At 35.5% G+C, this 26477-nt stretch overlaps 1 protein-coding gene across 4 annotated transcripts in view; it reads right to left on the reverse strand.

The window, feature by feature from the left end:
• Nucleotides 1-231: 231 nt before the first annotated feature.
• LEPR (leptin receptor) overlaps nucleotides 232-26477 on the reverse strand; it is a 199829-nt gene continuing 173583 nt past the window's right edge. For 3 of the 4 annotated variants that reach the window (XM_049617047.1, XM_049617045.1, XM_049617046.1), the window contains 5 exons: nucleotides 24948-25130; nucleotides 23436-23531; nucleotides 21446-21551; nucleotides 20109-20184; nucleotides 232-5542 (listed from right to left, as the gene is read on the reverse strand). In XM_049617047.1, coding sequence (XP_049473004.1) covers nucleotides 4715-5542; nucleotides 20109-20184; nucleotides 21446-21551; nucleotides 23436-23531; nucleotides 24948-25130 — 1289 coding nt within the window. In that variant the 3' untranslated portion in view covers nucleotides 232-4714. Of the gene's footprint in view, nucleotides 5543-6312; nucleotides 8799-20108; nucleotides 20185-21445; nucleotides 21552-23435; nucleotides 23532-24947; nucleotides 25131-26477 lie in introns of those variants that run through there. The other variant, XM_049617049.1, reaches the window with a different exon arrangement.

The following is a 26477-nucleotide window of genomic DNA, read 5'->3' on the forward strand; positions in this document are numbered from 1 at the left end:
TTAAAATGAGTAATTTGTTATCACAAGTGGCTATGATGCCAGGAAAAATCTGGTGTGGGGTGATGTATTGAGTAGATACCAGAGACAGTAACAATAAAGGGAAATACTTGCATCTAAAATGTTTTCAAACCCCTTTCAAAGCCAAGGCATTATATAAGTATTTTGAAGATATAAAGGCTAACAATGTATAAAAATTTTATATTAACTATTGACATAAACTACAAAGATTACTTCTTTATATTTTCTTTTTTTTTTAATTTTAATTTTTTTTTTAACGTTTATTTATTTTTGAGACAGAGAGAGACACAGCATGAACGGGGGAGGGGCAGAGAGAGAGGGAGACACAGAATCGGAAACAGGCTCCAGGCTCTGAGCCATCAGCCCAGAGCCCGACGCGGGGCTCGAACTCACGAACCACGAGATCGTGACCTGAGCTGAAGTCAGACGCTTAACCGACTGAGCCACCCAGGCGCCCCTACTTCTTTATATTTTCAAATCTTTACTAAAAGCAATCATACAATAGATGAAGTAATTCTAAAATAACTTAAATACACAATAACTCTATTTGGACTTTCCATTTCTTAAAATTCTGACATCGTTCATGACTTATAATGATAAAAAAATGAAAATATTCACAGTCGTAAATTATCTTCCTTCTTTATGACTTTAGGAACATAAAGGAGAATTAGACTAATTACATTTTATAAAATGATTCTCAACACTTATAACATTTATTAAAGTACCAATGGTGACTAAAAGAAAGTAGTAACTGATACCAACTTTAATGACACGTTTTTAAAGTGCAATATCTGCAATCTAGGTATTTCACTACAAAATTAGATATTTTCCAAATTCTTTCTCAGTTCCAGGGAATGACCATTATTTAAAATATCCTGTCAAGGGCCTCACAAAATTGAATTTAATGCCAAACATCTGAAGTGTAGTTAATTTTGAAAAATAGACATCTTCAGCAGCTTTCCAAAATAAATACTGATTGATAAACTTTGTATAAAAATAATTTGTTCAATATAAACACCCATGGAAACCATTTTTGATGCTCATACAAGTAACAAGTAACATGACTCAGTTCTAATGAAGACCTTTGTATTCTAAATTGCCCCCCCCCCAACATTGTGACTGTGTGCAGGCGTGCTTTACTGTTTTAATTTAGTTGTGCAAGATAAGGCAAAACTACTGACTTCTCTAGTTTCCTTTTGTAAATGCTTCTTCACATTTTCTTTGGTGACTATGTTTGCATTCTTTTCCTCAAACGCAGTTTTTCATAGTAGAGTGGACAATTTTGTGTTTTACATCTGACAGTGTGTTTTCTCAATAATAATTACTTTAGAAGAGTCCTTAACTATCAAGATGACCCTCAAAAGATGAACAGTGGAGCACATTTCTTTTTAAAACTACAGGAAGGAATTTTGAAAGAGGTCTTTTTCCATCCATGTCTAGGAGACATATGGTTGCAGCATGTCTTGATCCATTTAGCACGTTGTCCAACCCCACGTGGTCCCCATGGGCACAGCTCTGATGGCCTAGCCTATATCCCATGCCAACCAAAGTAGTTTTGGAATCTGGCATCAGTTTGTGAAGGAAGTTTCTCTTCTCTCAGCATTTGTGTAGTCAAAGTGAATATTCCTAAGGGAATGTGACCATATGTTTGATATTTGGAAAGAGGGAGTTGGTTTTATTGGAAAGGGAAGAGAGAAGATAAACGCAGCTCATGCTCGGTGCCATAAAACCTTATTATAGGTCCAGAATCACCCACTGGTTTGCAAATTTCATCCAAGTCCTCTTACTACTTGAGACGAGGCTTAAAAATAAAAGAATACCTGTTCCTATTCCTCTTGTCCATATGTAGCCCATCTCCAAATGGGAACACAGGGCTCCGTGGGAGGCCCCTGCTGTTACTGATAACCACACCTTGATTTTTCTTCGTTTTAGGGGGGTTTAACAAAGGAAACATATAATCTCATTAACCCTGACAAGTGATTTGTCTTATGTTGAACCTTGAGGCCATATCCCAAATTATTAACTTCTGAATTTCTTTTCATCAAGTTCAGATTTAGAGAGACTGGTAACTTGTGTTGCAATTCAAGGCCTTAAGAGAAATACTCCAAATTCCAGATTTATCCTAAGTTTAAAAGTGCAAATCCATATTTCAGCTCTTCTCTCCCTTAAAAAAATTTTTTAAGGAATCTTTGGAAAGAAATGGAAAATATCAGACCATCCTGAAGTATAAAATGTTCTAAACTTACCTATATTTTTATTAAAACCCACTACTTAATGACAGATAATTTTCATAAAGACCCAATAATGTATAGTGATATATGCAGTGAAACAAACTTTCAAAAGTGAAAATCAGAGCCCTAACACACTGACAACAGATAGGATCTAAATCTATATATACCAATAGGCCAAACTCTACCATTCAGCCCTCTCCATGAAAACAACTCCCTTGGCATTTCACTACTTGAGATGTTTTCATTTGTTTTTGGAACTGTGCACCGGGATGTCAATGATCTCGTTAATATATTGTTACTAAATTCCTTTAACTCAGACCTGCAGAACTACACTGGTGCTGGGACTTCTAAATTCACTGCCACATACACATAGCATGGTGAAATCATAGGCTGTTTGGAACATCTATCACTTTCTCTTCCCCATAGTCATATAGTCATGGGTCCCAGGCCACAGGAGACTGTTGGGTCTCAGTGGACATGCTCATTGTTTAATCTCTAACTTTATGCAGAATGGAGCAAAATGTAATTCTCCTATACTGCATCCTCAATTAAACTTCTATATTCTATGAGCAGCATTAAAAATAATGGTCAATTTTGCCAGAACTTCCATACATGCAATAATTTCTTTCTGTTTCTGAATATGTAAACCACTTAAAACATCAGTGAAAAAAAAATGTATTCTCTCAATTTATCTTTGTATAGAACTAAGGCTTTCATACCACACTCATAATTCAGTGAGTTGATGTGAGCCCTCTACCATTCTCTTGTGAGTCACCTATCTGTTGATGAGTATGTGAGATCCTGAGATATCTCAACAATCCTTATGGCATGAAACAACTTTATTGATTTCGAATTGGCAAATGATCATGAAGTGTGAAAAAAAATACCTGTTGTTTGGGCCCTGAGATCTTTGTCACTGTCTAGAACTTCTCATTTCATATGGCCACAACTAGAATAGAGATGGAGTGTAGGATTTTATCTAGGGTAACAGTAAAATCAGCAGGATCCTCTCTCAGGCCAAGTATGAAACTGGTGATGCTTAGCAATCTAATAGGCATATTTCTGAGTACTAAAGTATGTATTTTGATTATACTGATCATCTTGAAATTCTGATTTATTGACACTCAACATCTATCTCTGCAGGTTTCTTGATTAGTTTGTTGCTCAAAATGCTGTCTCGGAGCTTTCTTGCCATACCAAAAACTGAAACAAACAAGAAATATTAAAGTCTTTAAAGGCAAAAACAACATCTGTGTAATTCTCACTTCATTTTCACCCAGCATTATATATCCACTTAACAAATTTTATCTGCTTGTGAGTCATTTTTTTAATGGATGGCAACGTAAGGTATAGGTTTAAAACATAATCACTAGCATTAAAAGATCTCGGTTTAAATCTGGATTCTGGTTCCATTATACACTAACTCTGTGTCCTTGGGAAAATTACTTAATCTTCTAATCTTTAATAAGGGTGTTATAGCAGTACATGTCTCATACAATTATTTTAATAATTGATTGAGATAAAATATGGAAATCTTTAACACAGTGGGTGGTTATATGAAAGAGAAGTGAGAAAAAAAAAGTGTACAAGCAAGTTGGAATCAGGGAAGACAATAATTCCAGAGTGATATACAGTAGCATTTAGTCATCTAACTGTATCAGAAAGCAACCACTGCAACATCTTTTATAGGGAAGCGTTAAGACACACATTATGTTTTCAAAATGCTTTTGTTGTCATCAAAATACTGTTTGTATTCTAGTACTGCCATTCTGATAGGTAGTATCATTGCATGGTTATATTCGATATATAAAGATCAGCTTACTTGTCAGTCTTCAGAAGTATATCCCCCAGGCCAGATCTAAATCTGCAACATTTAGCGGACTGCCTACCACAGAGTAAGTGCTCAAGGCAAGTTTGTTAAATTGCAAAATCTTAAAATCACACAGTCAAGTGGCACAAATACATCACATACTTCAAAAATGTACGAGGATGCCTCTTATGTATAGACGTGTGTGTGTGTGTGTGTGTGTTAATCAGTTGAAAACAAAGACAACTCAAGATAAAACAACCATACCCTTGAAACAAGTTACATCCCACAGTGTCTTTCAAACTTAGATATAATCGAGAAGATTAGCTCTTTCTACACAGGTCTAATGTTCGCCAAAGATGGTATTTGTTGGGTTCATTTCTAGCTAGAAACAAGCCATTGGAGATCTTCCTAGTGTAGCTTGTTAATGAAATCATTAGAAGAGTCAGTCTACATTGCCGGGCTCTTGAAGACTTTCTCTCATTTTTTGTCAATATTACTGAGCAATGACAGATACCTTTAATTTGGAAACACTCACTTTCAAGTTTGACTCTGACAGTTTTCCTTCCTCTCCCATATCCACAACCATGGTGGACTGTATTACATACACTTCATATGATTCACTGTAACATACATCTGAGATGTTTCTTGAATGAAATTAGACAGTTAGGTCACACATTGTGTTTTCCATTATCTTCCGAGTCTGAGTAGAACAAGTCTGAAACTGAGGCATGTAAGATACAAAAGTCTTCTGACCATTAGTTCCTAAACTGAAATGATTTTCTACAAGTTGTGAGCAAGTGTCCTGGAGGATTCTGATGTCAGTGAATAAACAATGGGCTGGGAACGGACACAACACTTGTGACTCATCAGTCAAAAACACACCACTCTCTCTTTTTTTGATTGAGGTGACCCCTAAATAATAGACAGACCTCTCACCATTATTTTCTTCAGGGAAATTTCCCTCAGGTTTCAAAAATTCATCCAATCCTTCTGAGAACGGAAGGTGTGGTGAAATTATATTGGGATGCTGATCTGATAATATAAAAAATGTCTGGGTTTCTATCTCCCATGAGCTGTTAGAGAAAGAATCCTTGGACAGAGAATTTTTGCTAGAGAAGCATTTGCTGACTGAACTGTGTATAAGCCCTTGCTCTGCATCAATGTCACTTGATTTAGAGCTGCTGAGTAGGGTAGCATATCTAACAGAGGGCTGTCTCCTGTTTTCATCCTCATAGGTTACCACGCTGCTCTCAAGCTCAGAGAAGTCAGCACTGTTGTGCTGGTCACTGATACAAATAGAACCCTTTTCAAGATCCGGAGTTGCCAAAAGTAGAGAGACCATAGTTGTTGGCACCATGTCATCTTTATTTTTCCATGTTGTGTCAACACTGACATCTTCTGAAATGGCTTCAGGCTCCAAAAGAAGAGGACCAAATATCACTGATTCTGTATGCTTGACAAAAAGATGCTCAAACGTTTCTGGCTAAAAGAAAAGACACATTTTAATGCTCAATTGTATTATTAGTAGTAGTATTTTTCTTCACTACGACATCATTGCAGAAACGAAAGTATAAAAGGTTTACTACCAAAGGACATAAGTCAAGCACACATTAACTAGTTTTGGACTGAAACGGATATGTCAAAAATCATAAGGGAGAGACATATAAATTAGTGTTTAAAGTGGGATGAGATAGACTTTGGTTTGAGTCCTTCCACTTCTATGACCATGGACAAGTACATTAACTTCTTTGTGTTTTGGTTTCTTCATCTGTAAAAATGTGTTCTATCAATATTTACTTCCTGGCATAGCGGTGAGGAATAAATTAGAGAGGGTCTGAAAGTGCTTAGGTCTCAATAAAGATTGGTTGCTGCATATCTTCTGAGAATTCCTCATGTTTTACAGCAAATTAGGTTTCCACAAACTGAAAAATTTAAACCTCAAATGAAAAAATAATTGAAATAAAATCAAATGAACAAACCCTCTAGTCCAAAGATATGGACTACGCCATGACATAAGATATGATGTAAAGGAGAACTATTTGTGACTGTTGAGACTAATCTGCCTTACACGATACTGAAAATCTACTTAAGATCACCAGAAGACAAGAACTAACTCCAATTTGTTGAAAACAATGATGGTAAAAGAGATGATCACAGACTCTTAAGTCACCATTCCTTATAGATAACTTCACATAAAAATACATACGGAACATGTGGAATGAAGACAAAGACACAAAACAAATGCACATCGTATCTTTTATAAGAATGCTGGTTACATCACAACAAAAAATCCTGCCAAGCAGCTACAAATCAAGAATCTGTGTGTAAAAATCTCAACTCATACAATGTAAACATATTGAAAAATAAGTGCAAAATAAAGAACACTGTGGACACATCACATTGAAAAATTAACGCAACTAAAGGAAGTGCTACTGAAAATGTGTTCAATTTGTGAAACATACATATGATTGACCTTTTGAATTTTACAATTATTTTTATTTTTTTTATTTAAAAAAATTTTTTAATGTTTATTTATTTTTGAGGGAGACAGAGACAGAGTGTGAGCAGAGGAGGGGCAGAGAGAGGGAGACACAGAATCCAAAACAGGCTCCAGGCTCTGAGCTGTCAGCGCATAGCCCGATGTGGGGCTTGAACTCACGAACTGTGAGATCATGACCCGAACTAAAGTCGGACGCCCAACCGACTAAGCCACCCAGGTGCCCCTGAATTTTACAATTTTTAAACTACCAGAATGAATTCAAATTTATTCCCTGAAATAACAGTATCCCCAACTATTCTTCATAATGGCAAATATATTTCATATAAAAACATAATTCATTAGCACAGTTCTAAATTCTTAAATGAAATATATTTGTGATTATAACCATAAAGAATAAATATACCAAATGCTAAATATGATAAAAAATGGAATACATTTATATAGATATTAAAATACTACATAATGACAAACATCATGTTAACACAACCTTCTCTGTTATTTATGAACATAATATATGAAAACTGTTCCTATGCCTTTTTTTCTGACAGAAATTTATCATTAGTTTTATGATTTGCTTCAAATATTTATTTTCTCATATTGTTTTTTCTTAAACTTGCTACTTTGTGTGTCTTGAATTTCTTAAAATTTCAATGAACCTAGAAAATAAGATCACCAAATAAAGGAATTACATGCTATCAACATGAAAACAAAAAATACACACAAATAGCCAATAGCACGCAGACTCATATATGTTCTTCAGATGATGGCTCTGGCATATTTCATGTCCTCTAAAACCTTATAACTGGTAACTAATTATTGGTACCAAATAATTATCTTCAAATGCATCCAGATGGAAGATAATTAATAAGAAATCACATACCCATATATTATTGAGGTATATTTCATCAATGGGTCACCAACATTTATTAAAAGTATGTTCATTACAAAATCTTAATCATTATATGCACCTAATATTTAAAGATTTTAGAACAGTCTGGGAACATATTAAGTATGTATTCAGCTGGTAGGAATTAAAAAATATTCTTTCATAATTTCACACTTTGATTTTACATTCCAATGATACCTATTCAAAGTCAATGAAGGGGAAAAGGACACATTGCTCCTCATTTTTAGTGTCTTTTTTGGTAATCAAATAAAACTCTGAGTGAAATCTAAATGCTAGTGATCTGTCTTTACCTAAATTTGAATATTATTTAGGTTCATCAAACAGAGGCTTTGGTTTATTTTGAATGTGAGCAACATAACACACTTAGTATGCTAGCATCATAGAAACAGCAAGGGTCTTTTTTTCAGGGAGAAATGTCCTACCCTTGCCATGAACTTGTTGGAAAAGCTCCCTTTTTGCATCACTGTGTACTTCTATGCCTGCCAGAAGCTTTGGGTGGTTCAGTGTAAATAAATTTAAGAAGGAATTTCCAAAGAGGCTGAATTGGAGACTGATGTGTTTTCTGATCTGGTCAGTCTGACCTGGATATGTCAGGTCATCCTGATACGAACTGTAACTTCCATTGGCCTGTGACCAGCACAAACCCTAACTTCTGGCTTTCTTTGAACTGAAACAGAAGTTAGCACATAAGCCATTTGCAAGGATACCAACGATAGAAATTCCCAGATTGACTAAAGTTAGATAGACATAAAAGCTATAAGACATTCAAAACAACACCCAAGTGGGTCAGTTTATAAGCTCAGATGTCTAGAGAAGAATATAAAATGGAAAATTTGGGATGTGAAAATATTAGCTAAATAGTTTTACTGTATTTTATAATTAGATTCATTGTGTTTGCAAAGTTATGTGTCAGAAGTTGTAGCTTTCATCTAGTTACAGCACTGTCTACTACATATCTGATAATATCTAATAGACCCATGGGAAGAGCAACAGTCATAGTTTTTAACGTTTTATGACCACCATCCAAATGATAAATCAAAAGCCAGACACCATGAATATTACTTGTTAAACTTCATGTGACCTGAAAAGTAAGCATATATTCAAAATGCAGTGGACTGAGACCTACATCTTGACCCCAAATTTATCCTTCTATTTAAGTTCTAAATCAGCATCATCCACTATATGTTAGTTCTCAATAGTTCAACCAAATATTTTTTTAGATTTGTCTCCCCTTCTTCAAAATGTAAAAATCTTCTAATACTCTACAGAATGTTGGGAAGAATTGGGTTCATCAGTTGTGATCATGATTAAGCTTCAAAGAATATCCATTCTCTGTTTAGATAAAATAAAATAAGAAAGCAAAACAAAAAATCAGAAAGCAAAAGATAAAATATTTCAAAAACATTTTCTCTCAGGCATGGCTTCTGGACTATCAATTCTTCTGTGATACTACAGTAATGTACCTTTTGAGGAAAGAGTAAAATTTTGAACTAAGGTAGCCTTTTCTATTTCCGTAAAGCATGCCTTAATATCACACTCTAAGAACAGTCTTGGTGACCCCAGAAAAGGAAAAACTATACAATAATAACAGAATAAGGAGAAAGAACAAAGAGCTGGAAAGATAAATAGGTGGGGGAGAGTGAGGAGCAGGAGAAGTATTAGAGAGCTTGAAACAAGAAAGAGTAAAAGAGTAGAGGAGTAAAAACAAAAGTTCAAAAATTAAGAGAAAGAAGAACTGAAATAGTGGACCATTATCATGATTTTTCTAATCTAGGAAATCTAATCTAATCTAGGGGGAAAAAAAAATCTAAGAAACCATCTGGTCCATGAGTCTCCCTTTTTTTTTATAAACAAATTGACTGGGGCTTAAAGTTACAGAGCTAATTAGAGCAGAGTGAGGACCCCAACTTAGTTCTTTATTTTCTTCCAGTCTAACAAACTTTCTATAAAACAATGGAAAGATGAAAAGAGATGCTAACTGCAAACAGGCAGGAAAACATGTTATTTGTTTTGCTTTTTCTACTTGCTGTGTTAGATTTCAGCCGATTAATTCAGTCTCTCCTCTGGCTACTTATAATTCATGGGCATATAACAAATATGAAGAACAGGAAAGTAAAGAAAACTGAAATCATATTTTAGGGGAGTGAAATAGGTATTTCTAAGCCCAGTAACGTGTACTCCTAAATAGAACTTCCAACTCAAAACCACACCAGCTCTACCCACTTCTGCAAGACCAATTTCAGAGTTGCTCTGCCTCAGATCTGTGAGGCTGGCATTCTGGGAAGCTGCAGGTCTTTGAGCTTCTTCTTTGGAGGCCTAGAGCAGACTGAGGAATCTTGGATAGTCTTTGAATCACAAGGGAAAATCTATTTCGCTTTAGCTTTCTCACTTCTAAAGTAAGTCGTTAACTGGAGTACACTCTTGTGAAGAAGACAACAAAGAAGCGGGGTTAGATCCCCCTCCACCCCAAAAAATTACAGATGATTTAGATTTAGAGGAAGAAAATGATAGATTAGGCAACACTGCTAAAGAGAAAGGTAAATAACCAAATTGGTTGCAGTCTTTTAAACACTATGAAATTTGCATTAGAAGAAAAAGCAAGTCTATTGCGTCATTGTATTTTCCTACAAGAATTCAACTTTTGTTTAAGATTCTGATTTATATATTTATTTTTATTTTATTTTTAATTTATTTTTAAGATTCTGACTTTTAAAGTATGAAAAGAAATGGTGTAGCACAGTATTCTGGTTCAAGATGGCAGGTTGAACACATTTCTCTCTCATCTTTGTAGAACTCTGTCACAATAAAAGTACACAAACAACAAATATATACCCACAGCACAGAAGATAACCTGAGAAGGCAAGAGGGAATAAGATTTTGAATTCACTTCTAGAAGATGGAAAACAACCAGAAGAGTATAGACCAACGAGGATGAGCAAAGAAAGCTACAAACCAAAGTATCTCCAGAGCAGGCTGTGGCTGAAGAGAAAGCCAGTTTGCCTAGTTGAATCCAGTTGAGATGGTGACGAAATGGCAGGTAAAAGCAGGTAAATGAGTGAGTTGAGTGAAGAAATGAGTGAAGAAATGGCAGGTAAAAGAAGATATGAAGGAATGGGGCTCTTCCAGTTCTCTGTTGTATATGGAAGAGCCTTTATATTAGAACTACCTTCCACACCCAAATTGAGGTTTTGTTTTCAAAAGCAACAAAGGAGCTCTCCTGGGAGTTACTAAGCATCTGTGGGGTATTAGTGACTGTGAGTACATTTTTTCCTCAGCTAGCCAGAGCCCTATCTACCCACCCAGAGCAACAATCCCTGCCTATACACATTGGGCTCCCAATCAGCTCATCTACAGTTTCATTCTAAAACATTAAAGGAAACCAAATAATTACTAGATATTTAGGGAAAGTCTGAGATTAAAAAAAAGAAAAGCCAATATAAACAAGAAGAAAATAGGATCCTGGCAGAAAGGGAATTCAGGGAAAAAGGAAAAAAGAGAATTTTTCAAACAATGATCCTTAAAATGGTCCTTCTAGTAAGATTTAAGAAAATATCATATATAAAACCAGAACAAAATACTCTGAAAAAAAAAGCTTGCAAATTTACAAATGTAATAGTAAATAAAAGTTCAACAGAAACACTAGAAGAACAGGATATGGCAAGGTCTCAATGTAAAACAAAACACAACAAAAGAACATATTAAAGTGATAAGAAATATAGAAGATCTATGCAAAGGGCTCAACATCTAACAAATACATATTCTAGAAAGAGAAAACAAAAGAAACAGGAAGAGAGGAAATCACAAAGAAATAATATAATTTCTTAGATAAAACAGAAGGCATGGAATTGAAAGTATCTTCAAATGGTGACCAAGTTAAATGAAAAAGAACCTCCCAAGATCCATCACTGAAATTTTAGAACACACAAATGGAGATAATTTTTAAATGCAAGAAAACTGCAAGTAACCAGTGAGGAGTAAAAATTAGAATGGCATCTGAGTTCTCAGAAGCAATGCTGAGTGCTAGATGATGAGACAGGAATTGCTTCAAAGTTGAATTGGAAAGGTTTGTCCCATCTGGAAATGGCTACTCCACCAAACTAATGATCAATGAAGGCACAATGAAAAGAATTTCAGGCATGAAGAGACTCTGACTTAGCACATAACATTTCTTAGGAGGTTACTTAAGGATGTAGTTAATCAAGAAAGAGGAAGGAAACGAACTTAGGAAGCAGCAATCACTAGAAACCAGTTAAGGAAAAATTCTGGGTGACGGCTCGTAGAAATTATAGAAAACACCTTATCCGGATTGAAGTAGGAGGATATAGGGTTTCCTGGGCAGATACACTGGGAAAAGGTGTCCAGTGAAGAAGTTTGTATAATAGCAGCACACAGACATTCAAAAACACTTTGAAAGAAGCAATTAGCAGGCACCTGGGTGGCTCAGTCGGTTAAGCATCTGACTTTGGCTCAGGTCATGATCTCACCATTCATGAGTTCAAGCCCCGTGCTGGGCTCTGTGCTGACAGCTCAGAGCCTGCACCCTGCTTCAGATTCTGTGTCTCCCTCTCTGTCCCTCCCCTGCTCACCCTCTGTCTCTCTCTCAAAAATAAACATAACATTTTTATAAAGGCAATTAGAAACACTAGAAAAAGCAACAACAACCCCATAAAAACTAAAAACGAAGCCAACTAAAATTTGGCACAATTCTGACCAACAGGTGAAATATTTCTAATATCTTTTAAAAAAACATTCTCCTGTGACATTGGAACTACCAAGAAATGTCATCACGTCTATTACTTGTTCTTCAAAGAACAGTGTTTACATACCCATAGCCACCTAAATGCAGTTTACTGACTTTGTGTTTTTTACAATGATTATAGGACAAAACATGCTATCAATCCTGACTTAAAGCGAAGAGTTCTATTTACATAGACTGGGAGGTGGAGAGAGAAGGTAAGAGTGCTAATGTCTTTATTTAACAATAAAGCTCCCTAGAAGGGGAGCTCCTACAAGTGGCCTGTATTGATGGAAGTAAATGGAATTTAAAAAGATTCTTCTGAGGTTGCAGAGTAATTACTGAAAAAAATGGGGAAAAAGCGACAACACAGTATGTCGTAGGAGCATGGGAAAAGGAGAACGAAAGGAAAAGTATGTGTATCAATAAATATTCATTATAGCCAGAACCAATTGATCATGTCTACATTCCGTAGTGGTGTAAGCATATTATTTTTAGAAATATAAAGATGACTTGCCAGAAAAGTTAAAAGCAAACCAGTTTAAAGTAATAGCATTTGGAAAGCAAGACTAAGGGTAGTTAGGGATGGAGGAGGACACTCTACTTTGCAACAAATGCTCTTCCATACTATTTCACTATTAAACCATGCACATTGATCACATGCTCATGCAAAAACTTATCTTTTTAAATAATGGGACATATACATCCCCAGAGAACAAAGAGATATTAACAACCATGTTTACAGCAGCATTGTTTGCAATGAATAGAAAAAGTTTGCAAACAACTTAAATATCCATAGGGGGAATGGACATATGAATTATGATATATTTATAGGATGGAATACAATCAGCCAGTCCACATAGCTGAACTCCGTTAATGGCATCAACATGGAAAGATCTCAAAAAACAATGCTTAGAACAAAAATAATTTTTGAATGACATGGAAGGCATGATAACATTAATTAATGCCAAAAGTATTATTGTTCATTGGTCATGGATACACATATACAGATACAGTAAAGTACAAAAGCACAAACTAGACAAATACATACTATATTCTTGAAAGTCAGTGCCACTAAAAAGGGAAGGAGGGACCAAAACGAATGAGAGGAATAAGCAGGACAAACTTCATCTTAACTTTTATCAATAAAAAAATATGAGGCAAATATGGATTTTTGATTAATTATAAACCAAAGGCAATGAGAATGATAGCTTAAAAAATGGAAGAGATTACTTTTAGGGAGTATTTTAGAAACCAGGTTGGATATCTAAAGAATTACAAGTATAGATTACTTTCATAAAAACCAATGCTCAAAGTAATCTGAATGTGAAGAACAAATTAAGGAAAATATTTCACGTAAAAAATTATCTCCTTAAAAAATACTGTCATTGTTTTTAAGAACAATGGACTACCACAGTATGTTTGCTTTGCAACACATTGTGGGTTTTTTGTTTGTTGTTTCCTTTTGTTTTAGAATTGGATATATCACCCTTTGCTTATCCATTCAGCATTTGATGGATATTAAAAAATATGGCTTGTTGCCACATTTTGGCCATTATAAACAATGTTGTTATGAACATTCATGTATAAATCTCCATGTAAATACATGATTTCATTTCTATTGGATACATACCTAGCAGTGGAATTATTGGGTCATATGGTAATTCTATGTTGAACTGTTAAGACCATTTTCCAAAAGGGCTGCATCATTTTTTTTAAAGTGTATTTATTTACTTCAAGAGAAAGAGAGCATGAGCAGGGGGAGGGGCAGACAGAGAGAGAAAGAGAGAATCCCAAGCAGGCTCTGTGCTGTTAGCACAGAAAGGGCTGCATCAGTTTACTTTCCCACTGGCAGTGTATGAGTTCTAATTTCTCCATGTTCTCACCAACACTTATCATCTTTTGGATTATAGCCATTCTAGCCAGTGTAAAGTGGTATCTTGTGTTTTTGGCTTGTATTTCCCCAATGTTGAACATATATGCATTAGTGCTTATTTTTCACTTATACGTCTTCTTTGCAAAAATATCTATTCAGGGGCTCCTGCGTGGCTCAGTTAAGCGTCCGACTTCGGCTCAGGTCATGATCTCACAGTTTGTGAGTTCGAGCCCTGCATCAGGCTCTGTGCTGACAGCTCAGAGTCTGGAGCCTACTTTGGATTCTGTGTCTACCTCTCTCTCTACCCCTTGTCTCAAAAATAAACATTTAAAAATATTTTTAAATGTCTATTCAGATTTTTACCCATTTTTAGAATTTTGTTAAAATATATATAAGATTTACCATTTCAATTATTTTTAGGTGTACAATTAATGGCACTAGTTAAATTAAGTAATACATTTGTTAATATGGAACTGATGGCAAGGGTAGCAGTTTGAGTCCAATGGACTGGGGTTTAACGAAGGTTTATACAAGTACAGGATAGATGATCAAGACAAGCCACCGAACCACTCTGAGACTCAGTATGGTCATCATAAAATTTAAGACGGTTAGGCCTATGAGAATTAAATAAAATAAAATATGAAAGTGAAGAGCCAATAGTAAATTTGCCTTACCCTTTTTAGAAATTAGTATGAATTACACTATATTATTTTTCTCTATTAGACTAAAAACTATTATTTTTAGTTATTTAGGAGATAAAGTAGAAAATGAGATTTTTCTTAAGTTATTGAATTTTAGAGGATTAAATGTTTACCATTAGTAAAATCCTTTGAAATTATATTCTTCACTCTTCAAATATCGCCATTATATTCCAAAAATTCCTTTATTCCTGATTATGTTTTCTGTGTACCTATTAATCCCTAGAAATAAATTATGCATCTTAAGGACTAGTTGTGCTCAAATAATATCTTATAAGATTATATAAATTCAAATATCTGCAGAGGGGGGAAAATCGGTCTTACAAATAAGGATATTCACACCCACTTTAAGTATCCTAAAAATTCTTCACACTTCTTTATTTTATCAGAACATAGGAAATTTTAGTGGTATTTCAGTCTCCTTGTATATAATGTCTGTCAGATGATTTGCTGCAGCTTTGTGCTCATTTTCATCATGTCCATGTGAGACAGGGGAGCACATAGTCTACAAATATTTACTGACCCGACTTCTACCCATCAAGTGGTTCCTTTGCACACACCATTTTCTGGAAAGGAAAAAACATTTGGTGCAGGCTCAAAGTGCATTTGCTGAGATGAGCCTGATCATTTCCCTGCCCTGGTAAACACTTAGAAACCATTTTCATGGTGGTGCATAGGGAAAATTTCAGAGCTTCACATGTTGAAGACAGAATATTTTAGCTTCCCCTAAAGAGACAGTGAGATGGTTATTCTCTGCATTCATATATACTTGTATAGTGAAGCTTTAAAATTTTTGCTTATATAGGTAGTTTTTCTGACCAAAAAAAAAAAAAAAGCTCATATTAAAAGAACCCTTCATATTTAAGAAAATTAAATATTACATTGTAATTAAAAACTACACTGTCTTTTAATCTCCCTATTTTCAGTTTGTGAATGTGCTATGATCCTTTCTACCTCAGGGCTTTATATTTGCAGGTGGCTTTGCCTGGGCTCTACCCCTCCACCACAAAATCTATTTAATGACTACGCATCTTCCAGAGCTTAGCTCGATTGTCGCTTTCCTATCTTCACCCTCTCGTCCCCATCCATCCCACACACTAAGTTCAGCACAATGGATCCTTTTCTTTAACAACATGTTGTTTATAATTATTAGTATATCATATAGATCATATATATTATTATTATTTTCATTATCATTGATTGATGCTTATCTTCCCCACTAGACCATTCGCTCCAGGAATTTCTGTTTTCTGGTCATTACAACCTGAAGATATTGCATAGTGACTAGCACAGAATAGGTATTCAATAAATAGCCCATGAGTGAATGAGTGAATTAATGAATTTTAAAATGAATCAACTATTTTGGAGATGGTAAAGAAGACAAGTTCTTTCTATCCTGCTTTCCACCCAGCCACTCCTTTAAGATCCTATTTCCCAGATACTAAGGAAAATCTCTTAAAAATTTGTTTTCCAAGATCCAAGCAATATCCTAGACTTACATATAAATACTCACTATGTGCTTACTGAATGAATGAATGAACGACAAATAAATATATATGGCTGAAATATCACTATAGCTACAAAAATGTTACTATATGAATTTACAATGGAAGAGAGAGGAGAGGAATAAATATTTTACAAATTAAAAAAATACCATGACTTCTGTTTAATGAAAGGGGAGTAAGGGCTTACAGCAAGTAAGTGCATAGCTGAGAGAGGTATGGGGCTAGATGGACTCAAAACAAAGTGAAGTTTCTATAAAGAGAATGAACATCTTTAAAACTAGTGCTACCTGGTCTGAAGATAAGACAGTGTCATAGACCAATGGAATAGAATAGAGATATTCACATATTCACTCATATGTGAGAGAATAGAGACTCCAGAATTGGACCCACAAATGTATGGCCAACTAATCTTTGACAAAGCAGGAAAGAGTATCCAATGGGAAAAAGACAGTCTCTTTAACAAATGGTGCTGGGAGAACTGGACAGCAACATGTAGAAGAATGAAACTAGACCACTTTCTTACACCGTTCACAAAAATAAACTCAAAATGGATGAAGGACCTGAATGTGAGACAGGAAACCATCACAACCCTAGAGGAGAAAGCAGGAAAAAACCTCTCTGACCTCAGCTGCAGCAATTTCTTTCTCAACACGTCTCCAAAGGCAAGGGAATTAAAAGCAAAAATGAACTACTGGGACCTCATCAAGATAAAAGCTTCTACACTGCAAAGGAAACAATCAACAAAACTAAAAGGCAACCAATGGAATGGGAAAAGATATTTGCAAATGACATATCGGACAAAGGGCTAGTATCCAAATTTTTTTTTTCAACGTTTTTTATTTATTTTTGGGACAGAGAGAGACAGAGCATGAACGGGGGAGGGGCAGAGAGAGAGGGTGACACAGAATCGGAAACAGGCTCCAGGCTCCGAGCCATCAGCCCAGAGCCTGACGCGGGGCTCGAACTCACGGACCGCGAGATCGTGACCTGGCTGAAGTCGGACGCTTAACCGACTGCGCCACCCAGGCGCCCCAAAGGGCTAGTATCCAAAATCTATAAAGAACTCACCAAACTCCACACCCAAAAAACAAATAATCCAGTGAAGAAATGGGCAAAAGACATGAATAGACACTTTTCTAAAGAAAACATCCAGATGGCCAACAGGCACATGAAAAGATGTTCAATGTCACTCCTCATCAAGGAAATACAAATCAAAACCACACTGAGATACCACCTCATGCCAGAGAGACTAAAATGAACAAATCAGGAGACTATAGATGCTGGCAAGGATGTGGAGAAACAGGAACCCTCTTGCACTGCTGGTGGGAATGCAAACTGGTGCAGCTGCTCTGGAAAACAGTGTGGAGGTTTCTCAAAAAATTAAAAATAGATCTACCCTATGACCCAGCAATAGCACTGCTAGGAATTTATCCAAGGGATACAGGAGTGCTGATACACAGGGGCACTTGTACCCCAATATTTATAGCAGCACTTTCAACAATAGCCAAATTATGGGAAGAGCCTAAATGTCCATCAACTGAAAAATGGATAAAGAAGATGTGGTTTATATATACAATGGCATACTACTTGGCAATGAGAAAGAATGAAATCTGGCCATTTGCAGCAACGTGAACAGAACAGAGGGTATTATACTAAGTGAAATAAGTCAGGCAGAGAAAGACAAATACCATATGTTTTCACTCATATGTGGATCCTGGGAAACTTAACAGAAGACCATGGGGGAGGGGAAGGGGAAAAAAAATTACAGAGAGGGAGGGAGGCAAACCATAAGAGACTCTTAAACACTGAGAACAAACTGAGGGTTGATGGCGGGTGGGGGAGAGGGGAAAGTGGGTGATGGGCATTGAGGAGGGCATTTGTTGGGATGAGCACTGAGTGTTGTATGGAAACCAATTTGACAATAAATTATATTTAATATAAAAAAGACTAATTTCTGCTGAAAGATTACAATTTAATTGTTTGCACTGTTATATCTACAATATTACATATTTGTTCATTTGTTCATCGATAAGCTGTAGAGCAGTGTTTTTCTAACCTCAAGTCATAGGCCATTAGTATGTGAAATCAACGTACTGGGTTGCAATCAGTATTTTTAAAACAAAATAGAATTTTGAAAATAGCACTGCATATAATAAAATCACTTTGACATCCTTTTTCAGTTTTGCATATCTACATCTATGCGTGTACTGGGCTGCAAGGTAAGGCATATTTCTTACTGTGGGTCATGGTCAAATAAAAAAAAAAAAAAATTGAAAGCCACCGCTAGAGAGAAAAAGAACTAATGGAGCAGGCTCCATTGTGAGACAAACAGGGAAGCCAAGCCAGGTTCTAAAATAAATCACCTAATCACTATGCGCTTCAGGTTTTTTCTTCTATAAAATGGAGATAATGATACTTACCCCACAGTGTAACTGAAAGAATAATAATTTAAAACATCTAAATATGTAAAATAATGATAACTAATAGTTATTGAAACTTAACTATGTTACAAGTACCATCTTCTTCAATCCCCAAAACAATCTTATGATGTAAGTTCTATTAAACTTCATTTTACAGGAAATGAAACTGAGATGCTGCAGATTGAAGCATATACGACTATGTCTCAGTGATTTGCACGTATATAAGCAGACACTCTTATGAATTACCAGCAATGCTTTACTGAATCTTCACTTTCATACTTCACATGCAGCAGGAAGTCAGTCAATATTTGTGAGGGGTAAAATACTCCCCAGGAATTCAGAGCACTTTTCACAAAAATTAAACAGTAAAATACTCTGGGAACTTAGAGGGGGAGAAATTCTGAACTACTTTTGTTAAAGGAAGGTTTGGGGAAGAGGGCCTAGAAGGGCAAGGTCTTCACTGACATGGTGGGGCTGTAGAGGTAAAGGGAACAGTAAAGGCATGACCAAGGCCCAGGGACAGAAGAGATAGGATATGTAAATTGATAACAGATTGTAGACAGAAGTCATTGAGTGCTAGCTTAAAGGGACTGTACTTTATCTTGTAGCTAAAAGGAAACCAGTGAAGACTTTTCAACAGTGACTAATAATAAAGATGCAATCATTGAGACTGCTTAATAACCTCCAAATGACTGATATTTAAAACAGCATGTTGATATTTGGACGTGAAAACTGAATTCTATTTTCTCAATTTTATGGGTGGAAAACCAACCTGGCTTCAAGGGAAACTACAAGAACTAATGAAATATTAAACACTAGAGGTTTCTAAGAAATCATATCATAGATGTAAGTACAAATTATTTTATTGTAGCTAATGCATAAAGTACTTTAGCTTGAAAAAAAACCAATGTACTTAAATGTAAGCTTTATTACGGTAATTATATTTTTCAGGTTGTGGTGTTTGAGGCCAGAATTATTTTTATACTTTTTAATTGATTTAAATAATTATGGTAATAATTACAGGGATTAAAAATATTGATTCCAGCTTTTACCTAAAGACAATCAATTTATACCAAAAAAGTATACCAAATATCTGTTCTTCATCAGATTTAACTCTTAATATTCTAATATTTATTTTATTATATACTGTGATACAGATATATATTTAATGCCCACATGATAAACTACCTACTGAATTTTGTTTCATGCTGGTTTTAAATCTCTGCATCTTGCTATTCTTAAAAATATGTAATTAAATTAAATAGAACTCATATTTAAATGAATACAATAAGACCTAAACTGTATCCTTAAAATATTTTAAACCTTAATAATGTTTGAAGCTATATAAGGCATATAGCATTTAAATGCAATCTTATACATTTTGGGTTAAAAAAATTGAAAAAGGGACCTTCTGAAAATTAAGTCCTTGTGCCCAGGAACAGTTCTTGGGGTTTGGAACATCTTCCCAAAACATCTTTTTCATTCTGCAAAGGATAAATAACAAAACATTCATACTGAAAATGTTCACAGTTAATGAGTGCACAAACTAGAAATTAATCAGCCATGTCTCAGTAGGGCTTGATTCATTTCAGATACTATCCCATGAAGATTTCCACAACGTTCTGTCTAGATCAAATCTAATAACCAGTATAATTATAAAAATAACCAACACTATTTGAAAGCTCTATGCCAGGCACTGTGCTGAACACTTGGCATGGATTTTTTTTGGAGAAAATAATACATTAAAAGTGGCCATCGATGAGCACTGGGTGTTGTATGGAAACCAATTTGACAATAAATTTCATATATTGGGGAAAAATAAAAAAATAAAAAAATAAAAGTGGCCATCGATTGAATTTCAGAAACAATTCCACTTGATATGGCCTCATCAGCTCACTTGACTGAAAGATATATTCAGATTCTAAAACCCCCTGTCCCTCTTTTCTGCTATAAGACAAAAGTTTCTGTAGAGATTTGGCATGTGTGAAATAATATCATTGGTCCGGACCTCTCAGCACACAGTGATGGGGCACCCACAGAACCACAAGAAATTCAAGGTTATTTGCCAAACAAGGCTATTTGCCAAACTGGGGAGCCATGCAGTGCTGATTTTTAAAAATGAACTGACCACTCCAGGTAAATCTTCATCACTAAAAGTCCTCAACCCAAAATCTACAACTCTAAAAGTCATTTTTGCCGTATCTAAGAACATACTGCTTAGGATATCCTGTTATAAGCCTGTTATTTCCTGAATGTATTTACATTTTAAAAATGAATTTCTGGGGTGCCTGGGTGGCTCAGTCAGTTAAGCGTGCAAATTCAGCTCAGGTCATGATCTCACAGTTTGTAAGTTTGAGCCCTGTATTGGGCTCTCCACTCTCAATGTAGAACCTGCTTCAGATCTTTGATCCTCTATTTCCCTCTCTCTCTGCCCATCCCCTGCTCGTGTTCACTCTCCCTCTCTGTCTCTTAAAAATGAAGATTAAAAAATAATAATAAATAGATAGATGGATAAATAAATAAATAAATAAATATGAATTTCTTCCATGATGTTTATGTGGTACTAGCAAAACAGAATGTGGTTTCCTGAAAACAGGCCTTTTCTTTTTAGGCTATCTTAATTGTATACTGAATACACATAAACATATCTAGCATACTTTAATGTTTCTGATTTGGGGTTTAAATTAAGGTTTAAATATGCTCAAGGGCTTTTTTCATAAAGATTTTTCACATCAAGTACATTACCTTTGGTGTGATATTAATAATGTTCCAAGCAATAAGATTGAAGAGGAAATAATTATTGGCACAATTACATATAGACCTGCATCATTCTGGCGTTTTTCAATATCATCTGAAAAAGACATACAATTCACATGATTCGGAAGCTTGAGAAAATAATAACATCTTTCTGTATCAATAATTACAATAGACTTTTTTTCTGATTTTATCATAAATCTGCATTACTTTAAAGATATAAAAATAAGAAAAAGATAAACTATAATTATGGTCACATTAATAAAATGATTATTTTGTTCAGAATTATGTTTACTGTAATTTAGCAAAACATTTTTTCAAAATTATTTCTTTGCCAATTCCATTTGATCACCTTAGGTTATATAAGTCAAAGTACCAATTAAAGTTCTGATGACTCTGTCTCAGCATCTGCTTCTAGAGAAGCCTACTTACAACACCTGCCAATGTCTACCTTGTTCACTACACACACACTGACCTTGCTTTTCTTGAGCTACCAAATATACTTGCTCTTCAGAAACTTTGCACTTGCTAACCTTTGCCTGAAATGTCTTCTTTTGTACTTGTAGGTCTTGACTTAAATGTCATCTGCGCAGAGAAAAAGACCAATTCTGGGCATCCTAACTAAAGCAGCACTTTTTTTTTAATGTTTATTTATTTTTGAGAAAGAGAGAGAGAATGTGTGAGCAGGGAGGGACAGAGAGACAGGGAGACAGAGGATCCGAATTGGGCTCTGCGCTGACAGCAGAGAACCCTACACAGAGCGCACACTCACAAGCCATGAGAACATGACCTCAGCTGAAGCCAGACGCTTACCCTACTGAGACCCCCCCCCCAACAAGGAGCCCCTAAAGAACCACACTTTAACTCATCTTACTTTTATTTTGCTTCATGGCACTTACTTCTTTTTTTTTTTTTAATTTTTTTTTTTTTTAACGTTTATTTATTTTTGAGACAGAGAGAGACAGAGCATGAATGGGGTAGGGTCAGAGAGAGGGAGACACAGAATCTGAAACAGGCTCCGGGCTCTGAGCTGTCAGCACAGGGGCCTGATGCGGGGCTCAAACTCACGGACCGCAAGATCGTGACCTGAGCCAAAGTCGGCGCTCAACCGACTGAGCCACCCAGGCGCCCCATGGCACTTACTTCTATCTGCTGTTATATTATACATGATTTGTTTACTGTCATTCCCATTAGAGCACTGGGGTTTAAGCTCCATGAGTACAGAGACTGATGTTTACTGTTCAATCCCCAGTTCTTGTGCCCAACATGTATTTGCCAAATAATGAATGGATTTTTATAATTATTTTAATTCTGAAACCAGGAAAAATATTTCTCTCTTCAACTTCATCATTAGGTTGCTTTGATTTGAAGACAATGTGAACAGTAATAGCAAAATCAAAATGTTAATACTCCAACCACAGTAAGATGAATCAGAATTTAAGAGGAACAGTGAATTTATTTCTATAACTACCTTTCTAGTTTTATTTTTAGGGAACAAAATGTTTCCTTTAAAAGACTGATTAAAATTTAAAGGCTCATAAGTATATACCCCCAAACATATTACTTGGGGTAGATACATTTATATGAATTGTACAGAAAAGTCCTATTTTTCCAAGTAGTCTTTCTGATGATGAATTTTATTGTACAGCTGCATATCTCCCTTTATTTTGTTTCCATTAACTTTTTATCCAATTTGAGACTGAAAAATTTAATTTCCAATACGAGAATACAATACCATGCTTGGCTGTTCTCCTTCTTACTACCACCAGGGAACCATACACCCCTACTGCAATCACTCCCTGACATATCTATGTAAGACTCTGGACTCTTCCATGACTTCATCAAAAAGAATATAATCAGATGGCAATATAACTGCCGAGTAGGAAACCACACATCTGTGTAAAAAGATGGCAATATAACTGCTAACTGAGCAGAAAACCACACATCTGTGTAAAAAGAAACCAAAAGGAAAAAAATTTACCTGGGGTAAAACTATTAATTATCTTCGGTTTCCCCACTCCTTCCATAAATACTGGGTAAAGACTGAATTGATACTTCTCGATGGGAATAAAATGATCTGAGGAGAAAAATTTATTGAAGGGTCATTCCTACTGAATTAATCTTAATGACTAAAACTTATATAAAAAAATTTTAGGTGACTCTCCTATATTTCCACACCTAGAAATTTAGTTATTTATGGATCGAAACTGATGACTAAGCAAGTTTCAAAAATAACCTAAGCATTCCAAATTCTCCTAGTAATGACAATACTTAGTAACTAATTTTTGAAAATATTACCCAGAGACAGAAGATTGCAATTTTCAAAGGCACGTTCCAATGATTACCAATTTGTTCAAGCTCATAGGATATGAGCTTCCAGTTTCCCTTTCTAGGACAATATGCCCTACCTCCTCTCCCATATCCCCAAAGCTAGCAACATTCCTCTTTCATATGCATTTAGTTTACTTAGTTTCCCTATTCAAGGCAGCTGTGAGACTAAAGTCTTATGAAATGCAAAGTAGGGGCAGGGACCAGGAGTCCCCTTGCTTATCCAGCCCCCCACCCCGCCCCCCATCAAGGGAACAACCATCTGTATAACAAAGCTCAAAACAAATCTATCAGTGATGTATCATTTTTACAAATGTTGATAATATATAAATATTCCACAAGGGATCAATCTCTTTGAAGCCTAAATTATATATTCCCATAATTTAAATAAAGCACAGAAAATAATCATCTGGACCACAGTGGTAATGAACTGAATTTAGTTCTCTATCAATCGTTTCTATGTGCCCTGATGCTAGGGTCTTTGGAATGCAACTGAAGTATAAGTCTCTGGAGTGATACTGTATTGTCGGATCATGGTAATCATTAGCTTCCCTACTTCAACCTTACTCAGACTTGGAGATACTATATTATGCGGTTTAATCACCTCCTGGGGCAACTGGTCTACTTTGGGGAGTTTATATTGCCTACATCACCAAGTCCTACATTTTTAGACCTTCAGCCTGGCATTCCCACTCTCCACTAGTGGTATTATATGTTGGTACACATATTTGGGAAAACAATTTGGTGGTAGATAGTAAAAAAAGCCATTAAAAAATAGTCTAGAAAAAAAAAGGTAAAACTAGAAGCAAATAAATGTTCTCAAAAAAATAAATGGTTTAAGTAGACTTTAGAATAAGATGCTATATGATCATTAAAAATACGGTTAAAAGGATTGGGGAGAAAAGAGAAACATGCTTGTGATATATCAAAGGAACAAATCAGAAAAAAAGTTGATAGATGATATGATTACAACGGTGTAAAATATTTTAAAAGGATCAAATGAAATAGAATTGAATGTTTATGATAAAGGGATAGAATTATATGTAGTAAGATGGCAGTATCATCTATATTTTTTAAGTTTTCATTAACTGGCTATGTTATTTGAACTAATAATCACTCTCCTACTACTCCATAAGAGAAACTTATTAAAGTACAGCAAACTTACCATGAATATAATACTTCTTAACGGATGAAGGGATTCTAAGCCATTTAGTTTCACTGTCTTCATTAAGAATTTTCCACTCAGTAATAAAATACATCAGAGAGTAATCACTGGGTGATAATTTCCAGGAAAGAAACACACAACTGCTGTTTAAAGGATAAGCACTGAGTGACTGCACGGTATTTACTGAGGGGAAAAGAAGGAAATTTGTTTTTAAATTCAAAATTAATGTAAAAAATCAAATACCCTCAAGGCACATATAACCTATTAGACAAAAGGAGAAGGAAGAGAAGGCTGACATTTATATAAATATAATACAATTATTTTTGTACCACAGAGTCATGTATGCAGAAAGATGTGGGAATATATGCTATTGAGGAGAAACCAAAAACGGGATTTTGGATAGAGTCAAGGAAGTTGCTCGCCACTGGAATACTGCCCAAGCTTATTAATCATCCCCTCTACTTCTCTCCAAACTCTTCTCTCCTGCTGATGGAGTTGTGCTTTCAAAGAACAAATGTGAGGGGCGCCTGGGTGGCGCAGTCGGTTAAGCGTCCGACTTCAGCCAGGTCACGATCTCGCGGTCCGTGAGTTCGAGCCCCGCGTCAGGCTCTGGGCTGATGGCTCGGAGCCTGGAGCCTGTTTCCGATTCTGTGTCTCCCTCTCTCTCTGCCCCTCCCCCGTTCATGCTTTGTCTCTCTCTGTCCCAAAAATAAATAAAAAACATTGAAAAAAAAAATTAAAAAAAAAAAAGAACAAATCTGATCATTTAACACCCTCCTCACAGAGTCTCACTTAAAAGCCTCCACTGGAGGGGTGCCTGGGTAGCTCAGTGAGTTGAGCATCCGACTCTTGATCTCAGCTCAGGTCTTGATCTCAGGGTTGTGAGTTCAAGCCCCACAATGGACTCTGTGCTGGGCATGAAGCCTACTTTAAAAAAAAAAAAGCCTCCACTGCCTCCACTGTATTTCCATATGTGAGGATAATAATTCCTTTATGTCCTCTCCTATGCCACAAGGACTTTTGGTCAGACTCTAACTCTCTCAAGAGCCAATGCTCTTTTGGGGAAGTTTCATTCCTATACTGCTTGCTTAAGAAAGCCTCTCTAACCCTCAATACCAAGTCAGGTTCCTATTTTATTTTCTTTTATAAAATTATATTCCTCTCCTGGGAACATTTATCTCAGTTTGTAAATAAGCATCAACTTGTATGATTATTTGATTATTTGTTAATTAAATAATCAAAAAGTTGATTCGGCTCTGTGGATACTGAGACCATTATAGTTTTTCTCACATTGGAGTTCCCACCACCTAACACAGTGCAGAATTCAATAAATATTTCTAGAACATCTTGATGGAAAATATTTTTAGTGTAAAACATTGTGTAGATGCTATGGAACTTACAAGAAGCTTACACTATACGTACAAAACTAATCATTAATATAAGGCAAGATATAAAATACCTTAAGAAAGGTAGGAAGCACCCCAATTTAGGACATACCTAATCAAAGCAATAAGCAAACACTTCATGGAA

This window comes from Panthera uncia, assembly GCF_023721935.1.
Source record: "Panthera uncia isolate 11264 chromosome C1 unlocalized genomic scaffold, Puncia_PCG_1.0 HiC_scaffold_4, whole genome shotgun sequence".
NCBI classification, from domain to species: Eukaryota; Metazoa; Chordata; class Mammalia; order Carnivora; family Felidae; genus Panthera; species Panthera uncia.